Source organism: Argentina silus (genome assembly GCF_951799395.1).
Source record: "Argentina silus genome assembly, chromosome: 11".
In the NCBI taxonomy this organism is placed as follows: domain Eukaryota; kingdom Metazoa; phylum Chordata; class Actinopteri; order Argentiniformes; family Argentinidae; genus Argentina; species Argentina silus.
Window position 1 is genome coordinate 8500228 of NC_139665.1, and position 22609 is coordinate 8522836.

Here is a 22609-nt window from a genome sequence, read left to right on the forward strand (position 1 = left end):
TATCTATCTACGTATGTGTCCAGCCTGCCTGTTGAGCTCTCACTTCTGGACACTGAGGACAGAGGACAGATCAGGGGGGAGAGACCAGGGGACTTTGACTGAGTTCCACGGTGCTTTACAGTGGTATAGGCTCCTCCATTCCTGCCAGTGTTGGGCCCCTGTCTTAGCTTCGCTTAGCTTAGCATCAGTTGTTATGTGGTGTGTGGGAGATGGCTCTGTCTGAGCGTCACTTCAGGTGTGGTTGTGATGGGGTGTGAGGCCGCTGGATGGGGGGACAGGAGGGGGACATTGAGTTGTGTAGATGAAGCTGTCTGAGGGGAAGCAGCCGAAGCAGAAGCACTCATGGAGAACAGGGGCTTTGGATCAAAGAGGGTCATGGGCGGTTCCTTCAAACGAGCCTCCCTCAAACGCACCACCTCCGGGTCACAGAGGGTAAGAAACTCCCCGATACATGTGATGGTGATGTCCACTGAACTTGAGGTGATCAACAGGTGTTCATTCATGTAATGTGAAGTTCAGTTGAATGTACTTATCTTAAGTTAATCAGCTTAAGAACATCTGCTCACTGACTGGAATGTAAAGAGGAATTGTGTGAGTTCAATGACATTGAGCATTCTGTTTGGCTCAGATACGGCTTTCGACTTTTTGCTCACTGTCTCAGATAAGCAGATCGTTTGTGTACACCGGAGAAAATGAATCACGTAATGCTAATGTTAAAAGTAGCTACTATTGTGCGTACGGTAGCTTTTTTTACGCTACCCTTCGCTACATCATGGAATAATACTTCAAGTGATGATTTTACTGTATGCGTTGCAGTACTCATATGCAGTCAGGGGGGAGCCATGCAACAATGTGATTGATTGTGTGTGATTTCGTGTTGCATGTTTATCTGGGCCCTATAAGGGTTGAGTCCTTTACAGCAGCTGGGCCAGATTAAGCCGTTTATTCTTTCTCATATTTACCACTCTCATGTGATTAACACAACAATAATGCACACTTCAGGATGCTTCTATAACATCAAACACCATAGGTCCCATCATGGTTAAGAGGGTCAGGAAAGCCCTAGAGAGGGTCGGAGACTGTACTGTAGATGACATCCAGAGCAGTGGAGGCTGGTGGAGGAGCAAATCGGTGGACGGACTGATTGTAATCCATGGAACGGAATGAGCCTGTCCTCCAATTTCTACCTCCACCAGCCTCCACTGATCCACAGTGTAGCTGACAATGACTGAGGGATGGAATGTCTGATCAGTTTCTTGCAAAAGGCTGTAAATGGAAAGAGAGAACGCATGCTATGTACAGCAGAAGGACGGGCTCATTGTAATGCATGAAATGAGGAATAGTATCACACACACGTGTGTGTGTGATACCATTCCTCATTCCATTCCATGCATTACAATGAGCCTGTCCTCCGATTTCTACCTCCACCAGCCTCCCCCCTGATGTATAGCACTGAGTAGACCAGACAAACACATCTCTATTACTGTATGTCAATCCAACAATGAGGAACCCTCGCTATTTCTCTGTGTTGCATTCGTTAAGTCTCTGTTTCTATTAGATTATGAAATCAGAAATCATCAGAAAACCTCCTGTAATCATTTCATAGACTTTAGGTGTCATTTCCTAAGTGGTGTGGTATTGTGTTTCTGGCTCTCTGCCTGTTGCACTGTGAATAGCCGGCCCTCTGAGCCCATAATCACACTCGTATGGAGGATTTCACCATCGTTTCAAATGGAAATATGATAAGGGCCTGACTGAACTGGCGTACAATGGAGACCGAGGCCTGACAATAAACTGTAATAATCTGCAGAACAGCGAACAGGAGGCCTCTCTCCGTGTCACGCTTTGTTTAGTTTTAATTATTTTGATTTTCCGCTGTTTACTCGTTATTTACATGGGAATGAATGATAATAATAGATAATAGTTTTCTAATGTTTACCTTCTGGTTTATTTGCATTCCTTTGGAAAGAGTGGAGTCAGAAGTATATGGAGAGAAGTGGAGCACAAGGAAATCAAAACAGACCCCTTAGGGACTGCAAAATGTAATTTGATAGTGAATGTAACTTCAGTTGTCTGTTTTTTTTCCCACATATACTACCTATGATCCCTATAAGGAGTGCAAACAGGCTGCAGAGGCAGGCCTGCACTTACATATATTGTTCTCTCTCTCTCCCTTTCTCTCTCTCTCTCTCTCTCTCTCTCTCAATCTATCTCCATAATCTATCTATCTCTCCTCCCCTCTCTCTCTGTCCCCCACCCCCCTAAATTTCCCCCTTTCTGGAAAGGAAGTGTGCATGTGACTGAAAGGGAAGCGTGTTTGATTGAACACATATGCAGTAACGCTGAACTTGTGACTACACTTAACAACACAATTGAATTCTATTGCTATGGGTGTTTCAGATCTATATATGTATATGTATTTCACGGGTTCAAACACATTTGAGGAAGTAAACATTAAGCCTTCTTAATAGACTTATCCCATCAGCCACCACAGTATTTCTCCCTCTCACAGATAGACGTGTTTCCTACCAGACCACCTGACATCATTTCAGGGCTAATCAACGGCATGGTGGACTCATGTGACCAACGCGCTGCTTTTTCAGCCCCTAAGAGGACAATAAGACATTATATCTTGCCTCTAAAAAAACACCCACAGCTGTGAAATCACTCAATGGGGACAATGTTTCAGATGCGACCAATTTTAGGAGTTTATGTCGGGTTGTTCTGATCAGGGGAGACTGGTGGGGGTAGAAATTGCAGGATGGGCTCATTGCAATGCATGGAACAGAATGAGGAACGCTATCCAACAAGTGTTTGATACCATTCCTCATGCATTACAATAAAACCGTCCTCACATTTCTACCACCACCAGCCTCCCCTGGTTCTGATGAATCCATTTGTACTTACAGACTAATGTCTGTATTACTGAACCCAGGTCTTCTACTGGGAAATGTGCTACTGCAGACTTCTGAGCTATACCACTGATCATTTGCAAGTCATCATCATATTACAATGAGCTTCAGAAATGGAAGTTAACTGTTCATAATTATAACAATGTTCCTTTCTACTACAGTATGTTCTCATAATCTCTTTACTAGGTCTAAATCCCAAGAGGCCAAATCCTTCTTTATTCTAATCCCATTGTTACAATTGTCTATTGTATTCATTACCCCTTTCATTACATGCTGAATACCTTTTGCTTAGTAGTGGAATACACACTGGGTATTTCATCCTTGGCACAACAAATCTACGACCCTCCAAACACACACACACACACACACACACACACACACACACATGGATGCACGCACGGACGCACGCACGAACGCACTCATGCACACAACACACACACACACACACACACACACACACACACACACACACACACACACACACACACGTGTGCGCACGCACGTACACACGTGGGCACACACACACACACACACACACACACATTTTGGTTTAATCTTTTCATTTGAAGGACTTCCAAGAGAACAGGCAAATACCAACCCAGGCCCTGTCTCTGGCTGTCTAACCCAGACATCACTTGGCTAATGGTGGGCCAAAACAACACAGCTAGAAGGAAAGATATGTTTACAACCAGCATTGACTGGCTTTCAATGCTGCTCTGTAATTTCCCAACAAGAACCCTTTTCAAAACATCCCAGTCAGGGTCCAATTCTCCCAATTATGCAAATAGAGTTCAGATAGAGCAGTAGGGGGTGTGACATAGCAGAATAAAACATTACAATGCTTTTGTTCTACTTTCTCTTTTTCTTACTCTCCATATTTGTTCATCATACGGGTTATACTTCCACTCTCTCTCTCCCCCTCTCATTCTCTTCAACATCACAACTGTGTTTTGCAACACCATGGAGAGAGATATACTGTAGAGAGAGTGGGAGGAAAGTTCTCGAGACAAGAGATTAGAGAGGAAGTGTGTGTGTGTGTGTGTGTGTGTGTGTGTGTGTGTGTGTGTGTGTGTGTTTGTGTGTGTGTGTGTGTGTGTGTGTGTGTGTGTGTGTTGCTGTGTGTGTGTGTGTGTGTGTATGTGTGTGTGTGTGTGTGTGTGTGTGTGTGTGTGTGTTTCTGTGTTGCTGTGTTTCTGTGTGTGTGTGTGTGTGTGTGTGTGCATGTGTGCGTTTGTGTGTGTGTGTGTGTGTGCATGTGTGCGTTTGTGTGTGTGTGCGTGCGTCCATGCGTGTGTGTGTGTGCGTGTGTGTGTGTGTGCGTGTGTGTGTGTGTGTGTGTGTGTGTGTGTGTGTGTGTGTGTGTGTTTGGAGGGTCGGGGGTTCTCAAAGTAGATTTGTTGTGCCAAGGATGAAATACCCAGTGTGCAAGGAGGAGATGGCTGGGTCATGGGACTCCTTAAAGGATTACCTTGAAGTGGAGTCATAAGACTCTGTCTGAACAAAGGGGCTGCTCACATGCTGGTCATAAGAGCCCTGTTCCATAAAGTGATGTAGTTCCATATCTGTTGGTCTTCACTGAGGCTGGAGGACTGGGGGGAGCGGAGCTGAGTGAGGAACGGAGGTCTTTGCTAGTGTTGGTTAGAGGTTAGACTAGAAGGTTGTTCCTCCTGTAGCTGGTACTGGGTGCTCATTAGGAGGTAAGTGGAATTGTATTTTTGGTGATGTTTCTGAGTGGATCAGTTTGGTATCTTCCTCTTTGATATTTGATGTGTTTTGACTTTTCCACTTTTGGACGGTGTGTTCCTCATGCAATAATGTATGTGTTCATACTATTGTTCATACTATTAATCACTACTATTGTTTAGATTAAAAATATGTTTCTTTACATTTGTGGACCATGGAACATCTGTATTTGTGTAGATGGACTTCAACAATGTCCAAAAGAGGAATTTGAATTCAGGACATGTTTCATATATGTTTCAATATAACAATAAATTAGTTTAAAAGCGTTGGTCAGTTTTTATCAAACTCCTGTAGTCGGTGGGTAGACTACAGCTACTCAGGCTGGGGGGAGAGTTGGGATTGGGCATTGGCATAGGAGTCTTGGCCAACTATTTTTTTTTTTACACTCCTCTTCTGTTTTTGTATCCTGTTTTTGTACTCTCTTTTTGTACCCTCCTCTTGATCCTCTTTTTGCTCAAAAACATTTGAAGAGATTTGCTGATGCTTGGGTTTCAATAAGAACTGAACAGACAACACAGGAATCACTTGATGATGTTCATGATGTGAAGGCCTATTGGACCTCAAGGGAACAAGATCAAAATGGCTGTCCTCTCAGTTTTGACATCTTTCTTGTGATTATTCTCTTTTGTTGGGGTTGTGTTGTGTGATAGTTGTTGGAACTTGGCTGATTGTTTTATCCGTAACTAGCTTCCATGGAAAGACCGACCGTCTCTGAAATAAATGTAAAAAATTAAATGCTTGAGCAAAGCTAAGCCGTTGTGTTAGTTTCCATTATGTACAGAAACACAGTATATGATATATACTGTGTATCAGTGGAGGCTGGTGGAGGTAGAAATCGGAGGATGGGCTCATTGTAAAGCATGGAATGGAATAAGGAATGGTATCAAACACATAGAATCGTATCAAACACGTTTGACACCGTCCCTCATTCCATTCCATTCATTACACCACGCCCGTCCTCCCATTTCTACCTCTACCAGCCTCTATATCAATGAACCCAACATGCATCTATGGTAGTATATGTTGGTACTTGTGTTTAATCCACCATTATCCAGAGTGGATGTACTTCCCAAAGTGCTGGGCAGCAGACAGAACACTCTGGTCAATGCTGCTACCGCAGAGTGCACCGTTAATCACTACAGCCCACTGTGATAGTACAGAGTCATTACAAGTATCTGCCTTTTAGTCCCCGTTCTTTGCCCGGAGCATTTAGGCGGCAGGATTAGGTTCCAGGCTCCATAAGAGGATTTGTTGCGCCAAGAAAGACAAAAATTTGGTGCAGTACTTGCGCAATAGAAACGCCGAGAGTTCACAGTTGTTGGTCTTACCCGTTCCGTTGACGTAAATGGAGGGAACAGGACAGTTGGTGTTTGGTTATGCGTCACAAGCAGATAATGGACAGTAATGGATGTGTGACGGTCATATGATGATTATCTGTAATGTTGCAGATCGTATTGTCCATTGTTCAAACTAAGGGAAACAGCCGGGGGGGAGGGGGGGGGGGGGGGGCTGGTGGAGGTAGACATCGCAGGAGGGGCACATTGTAAGGAATGGAATGGAATGAGACACACGTTTGGTACCATTTCTCATTCTCATTCCATTCCACCAGCCTCCCCTGGAAACAGAGAGAACCATATGAAGATGAGGGGAACAAACATAAAGAAAATACACAACTGTATCTTCTTGTTTTTTTCCCCCTCAGGCACAAAAGGTCTGGATTGAGAGGACGTTCCAGAAAAGGGAATGCATTCAAATCTTCCCCAGCAGGGAACCCAACAGGTAATGAACCATAGTGCTGTGGCCCTGGGTATCACTCGAAATACATTTACCTCCGTTAGACAACCCATATGCTTCACAATCCATTTTGAGCCATTTGAGGGTAATATCATTTGATGTGGAGAAAACATGCTTTCGCTGACCTAGTTAAACCGGCGTTGGTGATTTTAGAGTGCTTATCATGTTCCCACTCTGCCATACTGCAAATGCCCTCTAGTAACAAATACCCAGTATCAACAACATCTAATAATGTGTATCAAATCCCTCAAAATGGTGTCTGTTTTCATAGGACTTAGCATGTAAACCCCATTCAGCCCAAACAGAGAGTGAAACATGTTCCAGAGCACGCATCCGTGGCAGCAGCTGTCTGTAGCGGGGCGACTCAATGCTGCATTGTGGAAGCATCGCAGCGAAGACTCAGTTCTCTTTCATTTTTCATCTGGGCCCTGAGGGCCGAAACGTTTTGCCGTTTATCTCATTCTTCCCAAATAACTAGATAACCATAAATCTTTTATGTTTTTGTTAGGATCAGCACTCTGAATCTTCTGAAACTCATATCACGAGGGAGATATTCTTAAACAAGCCCATTAGGATTCTTACTCCTCTGGCACATGTTTGACTTCACTCTCTTTCTCACGTGTGTTTCATTTGTGTGCAATTCATCTGTGAAGTTTGAATCCAAAAACGAATGTTTCCGTCTCCCCTTCCAGGTGCAGTTGTGGTCAGTTGGTGAACCAGCATGTGGCCATCCTCCCTGGGGCCACGACCAGAGTGGCAGAGGAAGTCATAAGTCAGATGGTTCAGGTCGAGGTAGCTCAGGAACGCTGGTCAGTACCCAAACACACACAGGCCTCTGCAACCGACTCCTACGGCATCATCGAGTTCCAGGGAGGCGGCCATGCTAACAAGGCTATGGTACGACACACACACATAGACACACACACACACACACACACACACACACACACACATAGACACACACATGCAGACACACACACACACACATAGACACACACATGCACACACACGCACACACACACACACACACACACACACGCACGCACGCACGCATACACACACACACACACACACACACACACACACACACACACACACACACACACACACACACACACACACAGTTTCATTTCCTTTATTTGAAATGAAACCCATTTGAATAACTCTCTGAACCTGCTTGTTAATCAGTCCTGTTCTCCTCCATCTCCTCCACAGTACATCAGAGTGGCCTACGACTCTAAACCAGACAACCTGCTGCACCTGATGGTGAAGGACTGGCAGCTGGAACTCCCCACCCTGGTCATCTCGGTCCACGGAGGCCTGCAGAACTTTGATCTGCAGCCCAAACTCAAGCAGGTGTTTGGGAAGGGACTGATCAAGGCTGCAGTCACCACCGGAGCCTGGATCTTCACTGGGGGAGTCAGCACCGGTACTGAGCTAGCTAAACGTGTTACACACACAGGAACAAATAGGAATCACTCATGTATCTAACAATATCGTATGAGAGGTTGTGATTGCTGTACGATCGATATAGTTTGTTGTCATTTATTGTAAATTCTTTGGTTGTTTGCTTTACTTGAATATAGTGAGTTCAATAATCATTCTTTATTCGTGTGGGCTCCATACAGTGTATGAGAAATCCAATTGAAAATGAACTTCAAATGCATCTAATCTGATCAATACTCTTCTTGTATCTCAGGGGTGATCCGCCATGTCGGCGATGCGCTGAAAGACCATTCCTCCAAGTCCAGAGGGAAGGTGTGTGCCATCGGCATCGCCCCCTGGGGGATTGTGGAGAACAAAGAGGATCTCATTGGTAGGGATGTAAGTCACAGAGAGAACTGACAGTTGACAATTGACATCTACAACGATGCTCTGCAATGTACAGTATGACCGACGTGGCCAAAAACAAATCATGACAATAAGATAGAGACGACAATACATTATCTTTCCATTGGAAGCTTACAGTAAATCCACCAGAAATGTCTCTTCAAGGTATTTCGTGTTGAGGTGGTAAGCATGTTATCCCCCCCCCAACCCCCCCACCCAGGTGACGCGGCCTTACCAGACCATGTCCAATCCTCTCAGCAAGCTGTCCGTCCTCAACAGCAGCCATTCCCACTTTATCCTGGCGGACAACGGTACGTGTGGGAAGTACGGAGCCGAGGTCCGTCTGCGCCGCCAGCTGGAGAAACACATCTCCTTACAGAAGATCAACACACGTAAGTCGGTCACACACACTGGGTGGCAGGCAGAGACAGACACGCATATTTTCAAGCTTTCATGGATTGTCTTTTTTCACATTTTCCTTTGATACCCCCCCAAGTATCCTGCAAAACTTGATTGTCCAAATGTTATTACAACTGTATGTTTTGAAAATACATTTATTTGGGGGGTGAAAATTAGGTACTGTAAATCGGGGCTCAATAAGTTGAGCGGAGACAAACCACAGAGACAAAACAATATACATTATTATATAATAAACACTGTCATACACTGTTGACTAGGTTTAGTGAAGAAGTGTGTTTTCAAGAGAAGTATGTGTCCAAGAGAGTCAATCAGTCCCGGTGTGTCTGCTGTATCCTGGAGTGCCTGACCTTCTGACCCTTCTGTGACCTGTCTGACCTTTCTGTGACCTGTGGGTTTCCCTTTGTCATCCTATGCCTGTGGCTTGTGATAAGGCAGGGACAGCAAAGGGATGCTCAGCTGTCACCACTCACTTCAACCACACTGGTCTGTGAGCGCTAGCATCCGCCGAGCTACATAGTTATAGCATCATCACACTGGTCTGTAGAGGCTAGCATCCGCCTAGCTACATAGTTATAGCATCATCACACTGGTCTGTGGAGGGCTAGCATCCATCAAGCTACATAGTTATATCACACTGGTCTGTAAAGACTATGCTACACTGCGTAAGAATATGGGTAGAAACAAACCAACACATCACATGTCCTTACAAACACCAACCACAACCACCATTTTGAAATGTACTGAATTTAGTTGTTTTCCCCTTTCTTTTTTGTCCTTGTGATCGTATGTTTTGGTTGTGTCTGGCTCTGCTAGGTCTGGGTCAGGGGGTTCCTCTGGTGTGTCTGATCCTGGAAGGGGGTCCCAATGTGATCTCCATTGCCCTGGAGAGCCTGAGAGAAGACCCCCCGGTCCCTGTGGTGGTCTGTGACGGCAGTGGAAGGGCCTCGGACATCCTCTCCTTCGCACACAGATACTCTGAGGAGGACGGGTGAGAAAGGCCAACACAAAATGGCCGTTTTCTAATATGTTCTAAAATGGCTGCTTCTTCTTCACCTAGACAGTGGTTTAATATCACCTGTCTTCTTCTTCCCTCAGGTTAGTGAGTGACAGTGTGAGAGACCAGCTCCTGGTGACAATTCAGAAGACGTTCAACTACAACCGGAGTCAGGCCCAGCAGATCTTCCTCATGGTCATGGAGTGTATGAAGAAAAGGGCGTTGGTGAGTTTGTAGTGGAAGACAGTGGACAGCACGCAGAAATGACACCAGAAACACCAAACTATCTCGGATAACTAAGAGCTGTCTTCCATGATTTCCCTGTAATCACAAGTGCCATTTTCTTCTTTGACCAGGGGAGTTCTGGTGGAGGTAGACATCGGAGGACTGGCCTCATTGTAATGCTTGGAATGGAATGAGGAATGGTATCAAACCTGGCATACAAATCATATCATTCCTTATTCCGCAATGAGCCCATCCTCCGATGTCTCCCTCCACCAGCCTCCCCTGGTCTAAGAAGAAAATGGCACTTGTGATTACAGGGAAATCATGGAAGACAGCTCTTAGTTATCCTAGATAGTTTGGGTGTTTCTAGTGTCATTTCTGGGTAGCCTAATGGGTCACATGTCATGTGAATACGTTGAAAGGATGATGATGAGTAGCGTGAAGCTTTTGAAGAAGTGAATTTCTTTATGTTTTTTCATCTGTCAATAAAACGATGTCATTCATTCATGCTGTCTTCCATTGTCATTCTTGTGTCATTCATTGTGCATCCATCTGACAACCACACCATCTCATCATCTCCATTAAAGTACTCACACAGATGATAATACACCAGGGGAGGCTCGTGGAGGTAGAAATCGGAGGACGGGCTCATTGTAATGACCTCCACCAGCCACCCCTGATGGATTTCAAGTGTGTTATAATAATCATCTGTCCCCATCATTCAAAAACGTAACCCCAACAACACTATTTAACAAGACCTGTCACAACCAATCTCCATCATGAAACCTGCATCCAATGAATGAAGAGGACAATAACCTCATATACCATCATCAGTATTACAACATTTGGTTTCTCTGAGTACTGTGGCATCAACTCTTTTGAACAGTTACATCATATTGATGCAATCAATCACCTATGTTCTTACAGCAGTTGCTGGCGCAGTATTACTGGTGCACGGAGTAAAGCTTCAGCTTTACAGCTTAAGAGGGATTTTCCATTGTTCTCCCACCACTGTCTGCAACCCTGCATTTCACCTAATCTCACAATGCCTCCCTCTCGACAGCTAGAGGCCATAACTACTGGTGGGTGATAGGTTACGGTACAGTATGTACAATATAGGTTCATATCTAAAGACCGGGGTCCACGTTTAATCAAACCATTTCACTCCACACTGAATGACTATGACTGTAGGTTAACATCTATGGGATTCCGGTAGTGAGTTGGACTGTTTTATAGGGCAGGAGAAACCCAGGGTTATACTGTATGGATGGTTTCACAAGAGGGGATTGTAGACAAGAGGGCCCCGTGGTAGAGCTGTGTGAGGTAGCTCATTATCCCTGCATCACCAGACCAATCCAGTGAGTGCAGCGTCTCTCAAACGCAGCCTTGTGCACCAACGGAAAAACTTAACAACGTTATTAGGACCGCATTCCACACAGGCATGTGACCGCCCTGCTATCTTTCTGCATAGGGAACGCTTCACGCTTACAACAAAAAAGACTCACTCTCGAGGTAGAAGGAGGCCAGAGACTAGAGCTGCTGCGTTGTAATGTGATTCGGGGTGTGTCCGTGGTCTAACAAGGACCGGTCCTGTTATTCTGAACACAATACGCAATGAAGGGCTGACTCCACTTATCCCAACACTGGTGCTGTCCATCAGTTAGAGGGCTGTGTGCAGTGTCTGATCTCTGACGCATCCATACTAATGTAGTTAGAGGAGAAGGAATGCCAAACGGCTGATGAGATAGACACACACACCCCTGTCTGCGGAATGGAAATCACATATCTGGTGTACAGCTGTCCTTGGACACATTAATTCCAGTGGAGGCTGGTGGAGGCAGACATTGGAGGACGGGCTCATTATAATGTATGGAATGGAATGAGGAATTATATCAAACACATGTATTTGATACCATTCCTTATTCCATTCCATGGATTACAATGAGCCCATCTTCCGATTTCTGCCTCCACCAAACTCCCCTGATTAATCATGCCACATGGCATGGCACATACACAGAGAACTACTGTATGTTTCAAACATATATCTGAGATGTTTTTTAAGCATTCAACTGATCCACTTAAAAGTATCCACTGAACCCTTGAAAAAGGTCTTGACCCTTGACCCCTCTGGTGTGTCTTTGCAGATCACAGTGTTTCGTATGGGCTCAGAAGGACAGCAGGACATTGAGATGTCCATATTGACAGCCTTACTCAAAGGTAAACTGAATGAACACATACTGTACATTGTGTCACAGGGATTCAGCTGTGATTTTCTTTTTTTAAGCTATTCTTCTTTTAAACTCTGATAGCCGTAATGATATTCAATGTTAGGTGTTACTACAGTACAATGTTAGCCTTTCTAAAGGGTGACCAAGATGTCCTAACAAATAATGTGTGGGATGTTGTGACTCCAGGCACCAATGCCTCGGCCCCTGACCAGCTGAGTTTAGCCCTGGCCTGGAACAGGGTGGACATCGCCCGCAGTCAGATCTTTGTCTACGGACACCACTGGCCTGTGAGTGTCTGGGACCGATCCATTTTTGATTGAATATCACAATGCCAGAATTGTTAAAAAATCATACAGTTAAGTTCTAATTGATAAATGTATTATTGCATCCTGAATAAATCGATATGATGATAAGTCTCTCTCTCTCAGTGCTCATTAGAAAGTATTGTAGGTTGGGTTTGATTTCAACCTTGATAAAGACAGAGAGAGAGAGAAAGAGAGAGAGAGAGAGAGAGAGAGAGAGAGAGATGTTGGGACAGTAACCAGTAATTATGTCATGAAGGTAGCCCTCTCCCCAAATGCTAACCATGGCTCTGTGTGTTCCGATCTCACCTCTGTGGTATGAGCCAGCCTGTGAGTGCCCTCCCCGCCAACGCTAACGCTGACCACCCCAAATCCCCGGCCATGACCGTCCATGGAGGAAGTAAAGGGAAAGCCCGTGGGAAGAAAGGCAAAGGGGGCAAGACCAAACCTGAACCCCCCAAAGAGACTGACCCCCGGAAACTGGAGCTGCTCAACTGGGTAAACCACTGGCTGTGATTATGTCAGAATATTCACAATATATACAATACCGGTAGTATGTAGCCACCATTATTGTAATGCATGGAATGGAATGAGGAATGGTATCAAACATGGTATCACATTTGATGAATGTCACTTTTGCATTTCACTGTATACTTGTATGCACGTGACAAATAAAGAATCTTGAATCTTGAATCTTGAATCTTGATACCATCCCTTGTTCCATTCCATGCATTACAATGAACCCGTCCTCACGTCATGGGGAGGGCATTGTGAGTTGGTGATTATCACTACTATGAACTTTGTTTTCCTCCCACAGGTGAACTCCCTGGAGCAGGCTATGATAGACGCTCTGGTGTTGGACAGGGTGGACTTTGTGAAGCTGCTGATAGAGAACGGGGTCAATATCCACCACTTCCTCACCATCCCCCGCCTAGAGGAGCTCTACAACACAGTGAGTAGAGGGGAGGCTGGTGGAGGTAGACATCGGAGGACGGGCTCATTGTAATGGATGGAATTCCTCCATGGACGGTCATGGCCGTAGATTGAAGACCCTCTCATCTCTTCAGGCTACATCTTAACGGTCCCTCCTAAAGACCTCTTCACCCCCACTACCCCCCTGTACAAGTTTCTCTCCTGTTAATATACACTTTTTTTTTTTTTTAAGTCCTTCTTCTAGCAATTGTGACTGCCTATGGCCCCTGGTCTGAGCATTGATTACTTTATCTTATGATGACTGATGGATAGATGATTCACATACTTAAACAAATAAATTTGTTGTAAGTCGCTTTGGGTAAAGGCATCTGCTAAATGCCATAAATGGAAATGGAAATGGAAATGGAAATGGAATGGAATGAGGAATGGTATCACATGTTTCACAATGAGCCCATCCTCTGATTTCTACCTCCACCAGCCTCGACTGGGTGAGCATGAGTCTTCACTCTGGTTACACATGGGGAAATGCAGCTGGAAAAACACAATATAAATGCAATCCATCACCGTCATCATCTCAATGCACGAAAAAATATGATTCAATTCAATCCATGAATGAATTAACACCAGATATTCCATCAAGTACTGTGTATTGTCAAGATGTTTTCGACATTGTGTGTCCAAAACCTGCTGGATGTTACTCATCTTAAGCTTAACTGCCATAGTTAAAGTCTAGCATTGTTCACAATGAATCTATTCTACGAAAAAACAGCAGATCGTATCAGAGAATGCTATGAATGAACAGTTTCATAATCGAATGGTTTATCCGAATACAGAGAAATGAATTATGTGGCAAATGTTTCCTCTTTAACCTGTTGTTTCCGTTTAATGTTTTTAGTCAACATTCATTCTAAATCCCCCAGAGGTCAATGTTGTATATACCATTATCATAACGCTTAACCTCTGAATGTGGAGGTTTGTGGTAATCTTAATCTGCTAAACCATAAAATGCACTTAAGTTAAAGAGCACGCAAGCCCATTGTGATGTGTAGGGTCACCATTCTATTGCTTTTAGACGGGGGTTGAGTTTGAGAGATTATTACCATTGTACCATATGCATGTGTTTATTTTTTATTTTTTTATCTGATGGCTCCTTCAAACGATCCCTTAAAAACCTGCTTTTTAAACTTGCTTTTAATCTTTAACTATGTTTATTGTTGTTTTTACTGACTGTGCTTTTGTTTTACTTTTTATTTATCTATCTATTCTTGTTCTCTCCATGGAATGTAGTGTCTTTGAGTACTGAGAAAAGCGTGATACAAAATAAATGCATCATCATTATTATTATTATGATTATTATGATTATTATTATCTGTTTATTTTTGCAGAGATTGGGGCCAACAAATACACTGCACTTCGTAGTGAGGGATGTGAAAAAGGTAGTTACGACTTTTTATGTTGAATATCATTATTCTACCATGTAATATCTAGACCCTTTTGGACTGTGGATTTGTGGAATGTTTCTTTAATCATATAATACAGTATTCATACATTGCTGTAGAGAATGTGATCCAATTCTTGTGGGCTTATGTACAGCCTGACAACTATAAGATCATTTAGGTGCATTTCAAGCTATTGGTCATCCTTTCATCAACATAAAAAAGAGCAAAAAATCATTTGAGATGTAAGTTCAGTCAAGATCAATCAAAGCCCATATGTGTTGTATTATACTATGTGTTACAGTTCATTGTGTAATAGTTGTTATTGTAATAACACTGTAATAACAATGTAATAATCATGTAATTGTTTGGGATTTCAGGGAAATCTCCCACCCGATTATCAGATCACCTTGATAGACATTGGATTGGTTCTGGAGTTCCTAATGGGTGGAGCTTACCGCTGTAACTATACCAGGAAGAGCTTCCGCACGCTTTACAATAACCTCTATGGGTTAAAAAGAGTAAGGGAATATTCACACTTTATATATGAAACATTTACCAAAAGTAGAATCAACTACTGCAATTACTTAACTTAAATTGATGCCATCCTTTCTATTTTGTTTCTCAACAGCCAAAAGCTCTAAAACTGTTGGGAATGGAGGTAAGAGTCACTTTTTTGTCATTCAGAGGCTGGTGGAGGCAGAAATTGGTGGACGGGCTCATTGTAATGCATGGAATGGAATGAGGAATGGTATCAAACACACAGAATCGTTCCATTCTATGAATTACAATGAGGCCGTCCTCTGATTTCTCCCTCCACCAGCCTCTCCTGATGTGATTATTGATTCATTGGTCAGATGTCTGTGTTAAAATTAATGTCTGCATGAATGTCAACTTGGTAGCAACACTTGACATTTGAACATATCCATACTAGGATGACGATCCACGGCCAAAGGGCAAGGGAAAGAGAAACAAGAAGAAGAAAGAAGAGGAGATCGACATTGACGTGGACGACCCCGAGGTCAGCCGCTTCCAGTACCCGTTCCATGAGCTGATGGTGTGGGCAGTACTGATGAAGCGCCAGAAGATGGCGCTGTTCCTCTGGAAGAGAGGCGAGGAGGCCATGGCGAAGGCCCTGGTGGCCTGTAAGCTGTACAAGGCCATGGCCCATGAGTCTTCACAGAGCGACCTGGTGGACGACATCTTCCAGGACCTGGAAAACAACTCCAAGTGAATTTCCCTTAAAAAAGCTTCTATCTAGTCTTTGTGTCCTCAGTGTGTGTTTGTTTCGGTATTTACTTTACATCGGTATTTGGTTTAGACCAGGGGAGGCTGGAGGAGGTAGAAATCGGAGGACGGGCTTCCATCACAATGAGCCTGTCCTCCGATTTCTACCTCCACCAGCCTCCCCTGGCTTAGACCTGAAAAACATAGATGATTGAGCTCTTAACAGAGACAACTGATAAATACAGTTAAAGCCTTGAACAACAGCAGACACCGCAGCCCATTAGAATGTGTGTAAAATAAACCTTGTCTAACTCAAGTCTCAAGCTCTAATCAAGCCTGGAGACCCCTTTGTTTCTGATTTGCCTAAACCTATGTATGTCTTGTTAAATATACTGTACATGACAGGGGAGGCTGGTGGAGGTAGAAATCGGAGGATGGGCTCATTGTAAAGCATGGAATGGAATGAGGGATGGTACTCGTTCCACGCATTGCAATGAGCCCATCCTCCGATTTCTGCCTCCACCAGCCTCTCCCTCCCTGGTACATGACCATAGCAAAGCTGCCACAGAAACACAAACACAGCCCACCATCCAGGCCTCTCACCCATCAGTCTGACCGGTTGTTCCCCCTTCCCCTTCCCTCCCCAGGGAGTTTGGCCAGCTGGCCTATGAGCTGCTTGACCAGTCCTATAAACACGATGAGCAGGTGGCCATGAAGCTCCTGACCTACGAGCTGAAGAACTGGAGCAACTCCACCTGTCTGAAGCTGGCGGTGGCAGCCAAGCACAGAGACTTCATCGCCCACACCTGCAGTCAGATGCTGCTGACGGACATGTGGATGGGCTGTCTGAGGATGGGCAAGAGCAACGGGTTTAAGGTGGGTTATACACTGCACATTGTCTGCCTTGTCTGTCTTGTCTGTCTAGCTAGCTAGCCTGCACACATCAACACATGAACACATAAACACACACATAAACACACACACACACACACACACACACACACAGACACACACACTGAACACACACACACACACACACACACACACACACACACTGAACACGCATGCATACACATACACACACACACACACACAAACACACTCTGTCACACACACATCGACATACACACACACACACACACACACACACACAAACAAGACCATCATGGTCTATGAAGTAGGTTGACATTATTGAACAGGTAATTAACTAAGCACTAATTAAGGTAACTAATTAAGGATTTACTACTGAATGTGTTGGTCAACAGTATGTAGCACCCATGGTAATGTATGATGTTCATAGATCTGTCTACTGCTTCAAAGGTTATTATTTTTCAACCTTTCAATCTTTCCTATTTCCTTGACCTCCAGGTGATTCTTGGTATTGTTTTTCCACCTTCAATACTCCTCTTGGATTTTCGCATCGGAGAAGAAGTGACCTCTCACACCTCATCAGAGAACGTAGATGGTAAAGAGAAGGACGATGACAGCAAATCCAACAAGGTAACCACTGGCGACCATAGTTCTGCCACACACACACACACACACACACACACACACACACATTGACCATTGAGCGTGCTTTCAGGAGAGTAACATCGACGCTGTGTCTAAGAAGGGGGATGAAGAGGACAGCCAGAAGAAACAAAGGAGAGTTCCCATTGGACGGAAGATCTATGAGTTCTACAACGCTCCTTTCACCAAGTTCTGGTTCAACACTGCAAGTAGACTTGACTATAGACTTATTGTATGGAAGTAACTTCTATCTTGTAATGGGTGTCCTCAGACATGTTTGAAACATGTGCCAATGGATATTGTGGCCTAAGTAATTCTTGCAATGGTAATGTTTCATTTTACAGTCCTTTTACCCCAGGTATTTATGTAGTATGTACTATGTTATTACTTAGTTGTCACTATGTTGTTATTATATTATTGTGTTTTCTGGTATTTATTATGATGAATATCACCCCAGTAACCAAGAGGTAGGTATTCCTAGGTAATAGTTATGTCATTACTACTGCTATTGCTACTGTAGTTTCTGGGTAATTACGGGACGGTAAAGTAAAGGGTTATTTATCTATCTCTTGTCAGATCTCCTACCTGGGGTACCTGATGTTGTACAACTACATCATCCTGGTCAAGATGGAGCGCTGGCCTTCACTACAGGAGTGGATCGTCATCTCTTACATCATCACTCTGGGACTTGAGAAAGTCAGACAGGTACATACCATTACATCATCACTCTGGGACTGGAGAAAGTCAGACAGGTACATACCATTACATCATCACTCTGGGAGTGGAGAAAGTCAGACAGGTACAGTCCGTCATTGGGCTGCAAAGATTATTTGAGGCCAAGTGAAAAACATTTTACAAAGCAGAAGCAGAATATCTCAACGTAGCATTTCATTATCACAGTGTTTTCAGTGTACCGTATAACCACAAACTGAACCACTTTCTGGTCAAATGTGCATTGGAAGTCTATTGAATATTAGATTATTCGAAAAAAATATTCAACACGAAGAGCGGTCTCACCACATTACACTCCCATGCAGTTAACGATTCCAATTTGAAAAAATTGCCTCCTGAAGCTGGCGAAACTTCCACCAAGTATCACCGTATGACTTACACCTGTCCAATTCCCTCAGATCTAAATAAGACCATGAGGGGTAAGGGCATCTAGGAGTCTGTTTGACATCGGGCAAGGTTCAATCCCCTCTCTGTTGTGGTCCAGATCCTGATGTCCGAGCCGGGGAAGCTGAGGCAGAAGATCAACGTGTGGCTGGAGGAGTACTGGAACATCACGGACGTGGCGGCCATTTCTGTCTTCCTGATGGGTCTGCTGCTGCGGCTGCAGAGTGAACCCTACATGGGCTACGGACGCGTCATCTACTGCGTCGACATCATCTTCTGGTACATACGCGTCCTGGACATCTTCGGAGTCAATAAGTACCTGGGACCCTACGTCATGATGATCGGTAAAATGGTGAGGTTCGGTTTGATTGTTTGTGCTTTACTTTTTGTGTGTCTGAGATAAGACCCATCTGTCAGCAGAGTAATGGCAGCCAAGATCTGACCCACGTCTGTTTTATACCGGCATCCGGATGTGGCCCAGGTCCAACTTTGTTCCCCGGGCCAGAAATGGGCCGGCTCTGGCTGCCATTCCTGAGCCTTGTCTTTACCATGAAAAGGCCAGACCTTGGCCAGCATGTGGATGTGGCCCAGGTCCCAACCACACACAGACCAAAGATAGCCCAGTAGCTACAGAAACGTATCAGGGCCACATTCTTCATACCAGAGCTAGACCACAGCAAATTGCCAACACTGGCCCATGTAATACTTGCCGTTTCCGGTACTCAGTCATATGTGCCACCATGAGACCAGATCTGGCCCACAATTGTCTGCTGACTGAGGATAGCTATGTACTGCAGTTCCGTTCAATGGAGAAAAACGTCCTAGGCTGGAATATGTTGTGTACTTCATCAGGAAACAAGTCTAATGTCTATGTGGTTGGAATCATACAATAGTTGTTGATCAATAGAGTATAAGTGAATACCAATACGTTAATATCTTTCCTCTGCGTTATAAATGATGCACTGTATGTCCCTGCTGTCCTCTAGATGATTGACATGCTGTACTTCGTGGTGATCATGCTGGTGGTGCTGATGAGCTTCGGCGTGGCGCGACAGGCCATCCTGCATCCCGACGAGAAGCCAACATGGCGGCTGGCCAGGAACATCTTCTACATGCCCTACTGGATGATCTACGGGGAAGTGTTTGCGGACTCGATAGACCGTAAGACTAGAGTTCATAGTAAGATTGCCTGTTTCCTGTTTCATGGGCGGATGATCAGTTCCTATTTCCTTTATCTTGTGATCGTTTCGTACACACACACGTTGTGTGTGTGCGTGCGTGTGTGTGTGTGTTTGTGTGTGTGTTTGTGTGTGTGTGTGTGTGCGTGTGCATGTGTGTGTGTGGCACACGTGTCTCACCCAGTGAAATGTTTTGTTCCCTTTCAGTCGATTCCTTGCAAGACCGGCTGACGACCTTTTAACCCAACTGTAAAGGCCAATGGCATTACCTAGACACTGGACGCCATTTGTGTTTTTCTTTTTGCTCTTTCCCACTCTACGCCAAAGTGTTAACATATTTTTTTTACGAAACTCTCTTACTGCACACTTTTGCCTATCGATTTAACTGTCCTCATAGGTAGTGAGGATGTTCCCTCCGCTGGTTGTCGGTTTTGTGTAAAGTTCTGCTTCCCTGAGTTTTCAGATGCTCTGCTAGCTACACAGCTACATAGCTACTCTTTGCTTGCTCAGCTATGCTAACTAGCATCTAGCCATGGTTAAACCAACCACAGGCAGAGCGACCTAATCATCCTAATCATCCTAATCTGTGCAGCAGGACGCGTGGAACTGCATAGATGACAGCAGAGTCAGAGGAGCAAGCCACAAACAATGATGCTAGTAGCCCATCAGCAGTCTCTGATGGGTTTTTAGAAATTCCAAAAAGAGCCTACTCCTTCTCAACGGACGTTGTTCCTCGGCTTGTAAGCCAGTATACAGTGTGCTTTAAAATGGTGCATAAAGCATCATTATAAGTAGAAAACTGATTTACATTTTTTTTTTAACTGCCATGGTTGACCAAAAGAGACCACTGGTGAAGTGACTGAAAGGGAAGGTAAGGTTACTATGTAACCACTGTTCCCTGAAGGAGGGAAACCAGATACAACACAAGAAGGTCCCATTCCGACCTTTGGGGCTCGGTGAAGAGCAGTGTTGGACTGAGGAAATGGCGTCCAGTGTCCAGGTAATGTACCTGAGGGAGGCGGGGCTTCCCTGGATATTGGCACATGATTGGCCTTTACAGGCGTGTTGAAAGGTCTTCTGTTGGTCGGACGATGAGGGTGATCCCACACAGCAATGGTGCATCCCTCTTCATATGTAACCTTACCATCTTGATCTCTGTGGCTTTGCCTCTCCTCCTGTCCTCCACCTGCTCCCAGACTATTACTGTGATTACAGTGTGTGTGTGTGCGTGCGTGTGTGCATGCGTGTGTGCGTGCGTGCGTGCGTGCGTGCGTGCGTCTGTCTGTCTGTCTGTCTGTCTGTCTGTGTGTCTGTGTGTCTGTGTGTCTGTGTGTGTGTGTGTGTGTGTGTGTGTGTGTGTGTGTGTGTGTGTGTGTGTGTGTGTGTGTGTGTGTGTGTGTGTGTGTGTGTGTAATCCTTTACTCCCTCTGCTGGCATATTCACTCAAAGCTCAGTTTGTTTTTACCCATACAAAGAAGAGCCCTCAATACATTCCAAGTGATACCAAAGAGCTTTGATGCATCCATATGAATAATGAAGACAAGACATGGTAAACATTTGAAGAGTTTAGTTGCAAAATGCTATATCCACCATTTGTGTACTTACTCTTCTATAAAATGATTGCTGTCATGACCGAAAAACATTTATGATACATTTGACGTGATAATAGCTATGTTTAATTTTCTCACATAATAATCATATTCTCGGAGTTTGATATGTAATGATAAATGTACAGTAACATGTCCAATCATTTTGCAAATAGATATATATTATTTTGGAATTAAACTCTTTTGTGTTTTTTGAAAGTTTAAAGTATGAAAGAGACTTCATTTGCATATTGTGCAAATATTGAGTCCAAAGTTAGGACAAACAGACTTTATTCAGTTTCACTTGTAATGTGAACTATAATGCTCAATTTATTACATTTCACTGATGGTAAGTTACTACTGATAAAGCTAACATCGCTACATTGTTTGTATGTATAGAAATGGTATGCTAATGATTAAACCACCATCATGATTTACCACAATAACAAAAGTGTTTTCGACTGATGGAAAATAGAATGTATTGCTCTCCTTTTATGATGATCATCTGCCTGCTAGAAGTGCCATCACTAAGTTGTGTTATTGTTGTCCTATGCCCAGAGGAAAACAGTATGACATTATAGTAATCACATTACAATTCAAGCAATCGTTTTAAAATGCAACACACTACAGATTGACCAGGTCTCTCTCCAAACCTGATTAACCTGGATAAGTAAAGGTGAGGTGAACACAAAACAAAAACAAATACAAAATAATCCATTTAACTACTGACCCAAACATTGGATGGAATCATGATATTATTATTATTATTATTATTATTGCATTAGACTAAGTCACACAAAAAACAGTCGTCCTCTGGGCTTAAGGGGGATGGGATTACTGATAATTGGTTGATTGCCTGGTTGTTGTTGTTGTACTGCTCTCTGTTTTGTCTTTTGTGTCTATTCTAATATGTTTTCACTTTCCTTGCTTCATTGATTGATAGTCTATGCAATGGAAATCAATCGTAAGTATCGTACAGTACAATGCCCTTATACATATACCCTTACAGTAGGCCTACACAAAATGTGGATAAAATCATATTTGCTGTCATTCACATGGAAATATATTCAGGTCAGCTCATTCTAGTTAACCACATTTTACATATATTTCATCAATAATGGGTATTATTCATTGGATTCTAGATAGGGATATTAAAGACTAAATCAGCCTAAT

At 43.8% G+C, this 22609-nt stretch overlaps 1 protein-coding gene across 1 annotated transcript in view; it reads left to right on the top strand.

The window, feature by feature from the left end:
* Positions 1-342: 342 nt before the first annotated feature.
* The window catches only part of trpm1a (transient receptor potential cation channel, subfamily M, member 1a), a gene marked incomplete at both ends in the record, with an annotated part of 25610 nt that continues 3343 nt past the window's right edge, over positions 343-22609 (top strand). Inside the window, 23 exons of the mRNA XM_083680578.1 lie at positions 343-432; positions 6358-6434; positions 7142-7346; positions 7665-7878; positions 8149-8273; positions 8500-8671; positions 9513-9687; positions 9795-9918; positions 12063-12135; positions 12333-12433; positions 12776-12946; positions 13266-13400; positions 14767-14817; positions 15198-15338; positions 15449-15478; positions 15752-16047; positions 16692-16920; positions 17413-17544; positions 17630-17761; positions 18133-18261; positions 18773-19024; positions 19659-19833; positions 22380-22400. Coding sequence (XP_083536704.1) covers positions 343-432; positions 6358-6434; positions 7142-7346; positions 7665-7878; positions 8149-8273; positions 8500-8671; positions 9513-9687; positions 9795-9918; positions 12063-12135; positions 12333-12433; positions 12776-12946; positions 13266-13400; positions 14767-14817; positions 15198-15338; positions 15449-15478; positions 15752-16047; positions 16692-16920; positions 17413-17544; positions 17630-17761; positions 18133-18261; positions 18773-19024; positions 19659-19833; positions 22380-22400 — 3250 coding nt within the window. The remainder of the gene's footprint in view (positions 433-6357; positions 6435-7141; positions 7347-7664; positions 7879-8148; positions 8274-8499; positions 8672-9512; positions 9688-9794; positions 9919-12062; positions 12136-12332; positions 12434-12775; positions 12947-13265; positions 13401-14766; positions 14818-15197; positions 15339-15448; positions 15479-15751; positions 16048-16691; positions 16921-17412; positions 17545-17629; positions 17762-18132; positions 18262-18772; positions 19025-19658; positions 19834-22379; positions 22401-22609) is intronic.